The following is a 7114-nucleotide window of genomic DNA, read 5'->3' as shown; positions in this document are numbered from 1 at the left end:
TCACACTTCGACCACTACCTCCAACTATCAATTATTTCTTTTAGTTGCAGCCGTCTTCGAGAATCGATGATTACTATGATACTCATCTTCTACGGCTACTACTTTCAACTACTATTATTAAAATTATTGTGACTAAATAAATTATAATTTTATAATGAATTATTTTAAAATAATTAAATAATATTATTATTATTTTATGTTTTCTTTTTTAATTATTTTTACGTGTTAATATTTTTTTATATTCAGTGAATTCATAATGACACTTAGTAAAGAGAATGTTTCAGTTTAAATCAAATAAAAATTAAACTAAGAATTAAAATTGAAAACTGAAAATTAAAAATTCAACTAAAACTAAAATGAAAAGTTATTACTTTTGTCATTTTGTCAGTGTAAACACAATTCTGTAGTTTTAAGAATCATTCTAAAATATTAATAATATAAATGGGTAAGTTAATATAAATCTAAAATTTCCAAAATTAAATTAAATATTTACTTTATGTGATAATATGAGTTGAATTAAATTTATTCAACCTACTTCTCAATTCAAATGATATATCTTTGATATCGATTTAGCTAATAGATGAACACTCTAGCATGTATGCCATCAACGAATTTTCCAGCTTCCTTTCCTGGTACCTCAAGAATTAGAATTCATTCTCTAAACTTTGATTTACATCTTCAATCTTTCTCTACAATAGAAGAAATACCATCAAAATTCTCCACTATAGAACATAACAAATATATTTTTATATTGATAATAATTGGATCAAACAAAACAAGGATAATTCACCTTTCCCTTAGTTTTGACTTTATTAATTGACAGATTCGAATTTCTTTAAATTGTAATGTTACCATTCTTTACCAAGAGACTTGAATTTCATTCTACAATCACATTCTTACCAAATCTCATCAAATTAAAATTTGCAAAGGGTAGTAGAAGATGAACGTTTTCTAAAAATTACATAAAAAACTAGAGGTGATTCGTCTGAAAGAAATATCGAGAGGCAATTCCTTACCCAGGTACTACACATATCAATAAAACAAATGTTTAAAGTACACTTACAATGTACTAAGGAGAAAATAAATTCATGCTTAATTCACCCATGTTTATAAACTAATTCACCATTTAGAATCAACTGGTGATGTCAAATTCACCCACGTTCATGAACTAATTCACCATTTAGAATCAAGTGGTGATGTTCATGAACTAATTCACCATTTAGAATCAACTAGGACATCGGTTATATCTTTTGAAAGTATTTTATTTTCATTCTAAAATTTATACTTCATCTAATGTTAAATATAAGAGAAAATCTGGTCAACAAAAGTTGATGTATTTAATCTAAAATTTAGACCAAATACATTTATTTTTGTTGACTATTTTCTCTTATATTTAAAATTGAAGAATATTTATTTTAGCTTAGCCCGTTCCCCGATTCGACCTTTATCATAAATATCACTAGTTACTTTCATTCAATACATAATAAAAAAATGAAAACACTGGTTTTTGGTAGAAACAATGCTAGATACACACATTTATACACAATCTTGTTGATATAAAAAATATACACTCTTCACCACCCAATTACAGTAGTACGCCAAAACTGATTTTTTGAACGTCTATGTTATAATTTGGCACCTATCCACGAAGCAAATGATATGAGGGATGACTGTTGTGAAAAACGAGCACGACACACATTTTCCTTCCTGTTGTGTCCAGCAGGCGAAATGCTGATGTTTGTTACTAAAACATAAAAAAATAAAATAAAAAAATAAATAAAAAATCAGGTATCTTTCTATTGAATGAGTCAAATATTTTTTACACGCCTACTGATGTACATCAATATCCTGTTATCTACAGAAATTTGAGCTGAACAGTTAAGTGCAGGTGTAGCCAATGCACCGTGCTACTGAATATTTGGAGATTGAAACAGTAAATGCTACTTAATTTGATATAGCAACAAACATGACTCTATCATTTATATGGAACCGAATTCAAGATAAAAAGAAATCGTATTATTGACTGAAATAAGAACTATTACAGAGAGTGATCTCTATAATCCCAGAGCAAGCGCTCCTTCAGAAAGACATTTCCTCTGCCAACTGACTATCGGTTTAGAAGCTGATGTAAATGAATCCCCCGTATCACTACCCTCCCTGTTCCCACTCATTTATTCACATTCTCCTAAAAGAATTCCCCTCCTACGCGTATATCCCTCCCTCTAACTAACTTGCCAACTCAGCATTTCCCTCTCAATTTGGGTCTTTCTCTTCATGGGTTCTATCAACCATCGACAGCTAAAGTCAGCAGAAGCCAGGTATGCAACAGTGTCAAGAGGCACAGTCCAAGCTAAAAACCTCATCTTTCTTTCCCCAGTGATGAGTTTTAGTTTAATTTCACTGTTTCCAAATTACCCTATAGTGAATTGAATACAAGAGAATAGAGAGTGGACATAAAAAATGGGTAGTTTCTTTGAGGGTGATTTGAAAATGGGACCAAATCCAATTGGAAAATCCAGGTTAAAATATAAAGTCAATTTAGCAAATCTCCGACTTACAAATTGATGCCTGGTCAATTTGAAGCATAATAAGACTCAGCAATAAAAAAAGGCAAAAGTGACCAAGATATTTCATTTTACCTTATTCGTTTGAAGTATCAGCATGAATTCTCTCATACAATTGATATAAGAGTGATGATTTGGCCATCTGAGGTTCCCTCTCCAAGACTGCAATCACATCCTTCACAGAGATGCTACGAGCTACGCGAGTTTGAGATCCAGAGGAATGATTTTTCCCAAATTTCCTAGCAGCGGCTGTTCGCAACAAGATCACAGGGACTTAATATCAACAAAAATGTTGCACAACATAATTAGACCAGGTACAAACACATTGTATAGTATGAGTTATCTAGAGACCACCACAATTTCTTGCTCAAATAAAGGTGGAGGTATGAAGTTTTACCCGTGAAATTTGAATTTTACAATACTTTTTTATTTTTATACATATTTTGATCGTGTAGAATCAGTTTCTCAAAACTCCAGACAATCAGATCTTGGGGAACATGGGGTAAAACAAGCAATACTGTCCTACACTGTTATTTAACAAAAAAGTTGAGACTAGAAAGATATTTCACATTTAGTTTTTTATATTTACCACTTCAGCCAAAAACAACAAATATTAACAAAAGCTTTAGCTCTTTGCCTCTTTCCTTTTATGTGTGATCATCACTAAGTCCTCCAATCTTCTTCCTCAATTATTTTGCCTCAAGTCAACAATCTATTTTGCAGTTCAAGATTATATATATATGGATGGTCATGATTGAAAGTGAGAGGAGTTTTAATGAGAGGGTGAGATGACTAAATCTTAATCATACAACCATACATGGATGGTCATGATTGAAAATTATTTAAGTAACACATGTTCACTTACAAAAGTCACATGATTTATTGTTCTAATCTTAGCCATCCATGATTTGATCAATGGCTCCCAATCATTCCTCTCATTTTCTCACTATCTACTATAATTGGTTACAATGCTGCTTTTTGGTTGATAGTGATACAGCTGGTGTGAGTTCTCACTGGGTCTCTGCTTCTGCATTTTGTCCAATTGTTTCAGTACTGTGCTACAAATATTGTTAAACATCAATTTTTTTTTCTCATTTCTTTGAGAATTGGTATTGTTGAATATAAAGAGTATTGAGAGACATATAGAATAACCCGTGTGTTTCAACTACACAGCGGAATCTCTTTATATAGACACAGGGTATTGAATAACCCTAATTTACAGTAATGCTAACGGGCCAGAATACTTACATACTTACAGCCCATATATATTATTTACATTCTAATATAGTATTTAACACTCCCCCTCAAGCTGGAGCATATAAATCAAATGCACCTAGCTTGTTACATATATAACTAATTCTAGGACCTCGCAATGACTTTGTAAACACATCTGCTAACTGATCATTGGATTTGACAAAGCTGGTGATGATGTCACCTGATTCAATCTTTTCTCTAACAAAATGGCAGTCAATCTCAATATGCTTGGTCCTCTCATGAAAAACCGGATTCGAGGCAATGTGCAATGCAGCTTGATTATCACATATTAATGTCATTGTGCTGGTCTCTTCAAATTGAAGTTCTTTCAGTAACTGTTTCAGCCAGATGAGTTCACATGTTACTAGTGCCATGGCCCTGTATTCTGCCTCAGCGCTGGATCTTGCAACAACATTTTGTTTCTTACTCTTCCAAGATATTAAATTTCCTCCTATGAGTACACAATACCCGGAAGTTGATCGTCTATCTATGGGTGAGCCTGCCCAATCAGCATCTGAGTAGCCAATTATTTGAGTATGTCCTCTGTCTTCATAAATGAGACCTTTTCCAGGTGCACTTTTGATGTATTTAAGAATCCGGATTACAGCATCCATATGTTCTTGGCAAGGAGAATTTAAGAACTGACTTACCACACTGACAGCAAAGGAAATGTCAGGACGAGTGACTGTGAGATAGTTTAATTTTCCAACCAATCTCCTATATCTTCCTGAATCTGATAGAGGCTCCCCCTGATTGGGTAGGAGTTTGACATTTGGATCCATAGGAGTATCAACTGACTTGGCATTTAGTAGGCCAGTTTCTTCAAGAATATCCATAGCATATTTTCTTTGTGAAATTACAAGGCCATCCTTGGATTGAGCTACTTCAATACCCAGAAAATAACGGAGTTTACCAAGGTCTTTAGTCTGAAATTTATTTGAGAGATGTTGTTTTAACTGGAGTATTCCTTGCTGATCACTACCAGTTATAACAATGTCATCCACGTAAACAATAAGATAGATGCACCCTTGAGCTGAGTGATGATAAAATACAGAGTGATCGGCTTCACTGCGGATCATACCAAATTCTTGTACTACCGAGCTGAATCTGCCAAACCAAGCTCTAGGAGACTGTTTAAGACCATAAAGGGACCTGTGTAGCCGACAAACCATGTTGGAAGACTCCCCCTGAGCAACAAATCCTGGTGGTTGCTCCATATACACTTCCTCTTCAAGATCACCGTGCAAAAAAGCATTTTTAATGTCAAGCTGATGGAGGGGCCAATGTCTAATCGCTGCAATGGAGAAAAATAGTCTGACAGATGCCATTTTGGCAACTGGTGAGAATGTGTCACTATAATCCAACCCAAAAATCTGAGTATATCCCTTGGCTACCAAACGAGCCTTAAATCGATCAATCTTACCATCAGGACCAACCTTCATTGTATAAAGCCAACGACACCCGACTACCGACTTCCCATGAGGTAGAGGTACCAATTCCCAAGTACCACTGCTTTGTAGAGCACACATCTCATCAAGCATTGCTTGCCTCCACTCAGGGTGGGATAATGCTTCACCTGTAGTTTTAGGAATAGAAACAGAAGACAAGGAGGACAAGCAAGTGTAATGTAAAGGAGAAAGACGATGATAACACAAATCAATATAATGAGGAGATGGATTACGAGTGGTGCGAATATCCTTACGAAGAGCAATAGGAAGGTCAGGCTCAGGTGGCAGGGCCGGATCCGGATGTGGCGTCGGAGGAGAGTCTGTAATAGGAGCAGGAACAGGCACAACAGAGGATAAGCGACGACGCTGATATGTTTGTAGTGGTCGTGGAGGTTGGGGAGCAGACTCGGTAGGTTCGATAGGAATATGAGGGGGTGGGAGAGGGATAACTACTTGAGGAGGTTCGAGATTAATGTCCTGATAGGGCTCATTAGTTATATGGGTAGGTTTAAAATATTGTACAGACTCGAAAAAGGTAACATCAGTTGATGTAACGTAGCGGTGTAGTGTGGAAGAATAACAACGATAGCCCTTTTTGGACCGATGATAACCGAGAAAGACACACTTGAGTGACCGAGCTGACAACTTGTATAAACCAGGAGATAAATTATGGACAAAACACGTGGACCCAAATACACGAGGTGGTAGTGGGTGAAGAGGTGTATGGGGAAAGAGGACCGAATGGGGGATATTGCCATCAAGGACAGAAGATGGCATACGGTTAATAAGGTAGCACGCCGTTAAGACTGCATCCCCCCAAAAACGGAATGGAACATTGCCATGGAGAAGCAAGGTTCGTGTGGTTTCAATGAGATGCCGATTTTTGCGTTCGGCTACCCCGTTCTGTTGAGGTGTATGAGGACACGAGGTTTGGTGTAAAATACCGTTGGAAGCCATAAAATTTTGAAATTGATGAGACAAATATTCTCGAGCATTATCACTTCTTAAGGTACGAATGGAAACTCCAAATTGGGTTTTAATTTCTTTATAAAATTGCTCAAAGATGGAAAACAATTCAGTTCTATTTTTCATTAAAATAACCACGTACAACGAGAATAATCATCAATAAAAGTAACAAAATACTTAGACTCTAAAGTAGACACAATACCCTAACTGACACGACTCACAATGTAAAGTAGATAACTTAGACAAACTAGGCACCAGTTTTTGTAGTTTGGTAAGACTTGGGTGTCCTAGCTGAGCATGGATAGTATGTGGGGACTCTGTGGCAGAGCACGTCTTGGATGTTGTAGAAAGGTAATAGAGGCCTTGTGACTCACATCCGACGCCAATCGTCCGTCCCGAATTCCGGTCCTGCAAGGTAACATTATCATTAGTGAACGTAATAATACAGTTATGAGATCGAGTCAATCGACTAACTGAAAGTAAATTAAAGGGGCATCCAGGTACATAGAGAACAGATGCAACTGAGATAGAAGGGAGAATGTGGACAGTGCCAACTCCTTGAGACCGGGTTTGAGTACCATTGGCAGAAGTTATAGTAGGTAAAAAACCAGATGTAGAAAGGGATGAAAAGAGACCTTTATTACCAGTAACATGATCAGACGCACCAGAATCAAGAACCCAAGGGCCGAGAGAAGATGAATGAGAGAGGTAAACAGATGAGTTACCAGTGTGTGCAACCGAAGTAGGAGAACTAGAGTTTGGATGACTCTGAACCCATCGGAGAAAATCTTCATAGTTTGCCGGGGAGCCTTGTGGAGATGGTGTAGTCTGAATAGTGGCAGAAGGATCAAGCTGAGTTGCATTTATTGAAGGCGAAGGCTT

At 36.4% G+C, this 7114-nt stretch overlaps 1 protein-coding gene across 8 annotated transcripts in view; it reads right to left on the bottom strand.

The window, feature by feature from the left end:
* Positions 1-407: 407 nt before the first annotated feature.
* LOC101508419 (transcription initiation factor TFIID subunit 4b-like) overlaps positions 408-7114 on the bottom strand; it is a 17527-nt gene continuing 10820 nt past the window's right edge. For 4 of the 8 annotated variants that reach the window (XR_003474473.2, XM_027337302.2, XM_012719204.3 and 1 more), the window contains exons 15-16: positions 2640-2813; positions 1444-1744 (exon numbers count right to left, since the gene is read on the bottom strand). Coding sequence is in view for 5 of the 8 variants with exons in the window: in XM_027337302.2 (XP_027193103.1) it covers positions 2641-2813 (173 nt within the window). In the remaining 3 variants the exon portion in view is untranslated. Of the gene's footprint in view, positions 690-1443; positions 1745-2639; positions 2814-7114 lie in introns of those variants that run through there. The other 4 variants (XR_012161610.1, XM_012719205.3, XR_003474474.2 and 1 more) reach the window with 2 other exon arrangements.

This window comes from Cicer arietinum, chromosome 8 (genome assembly GCF_000331145.2).
Source record: "Cicer arietinum cultivar CDC Frontier isolate Library 1 chromosome 8, Cicar.CDCFrontier_v2.0, whole genome shotgun sequence".
In the NCBI taxonomy this organism is placed as follows: Eukaryota; Viridiplantae; Streptophyta; class Magnoliopsida; order Fabales; family Fabaceae; genus Cicer; species Cicer arietinum.
The sequence above is the reverse complement of the archived record's forward strand: the minus strand, read 5'-3'. Positions and strand labels throughout refer to the sequence as shown.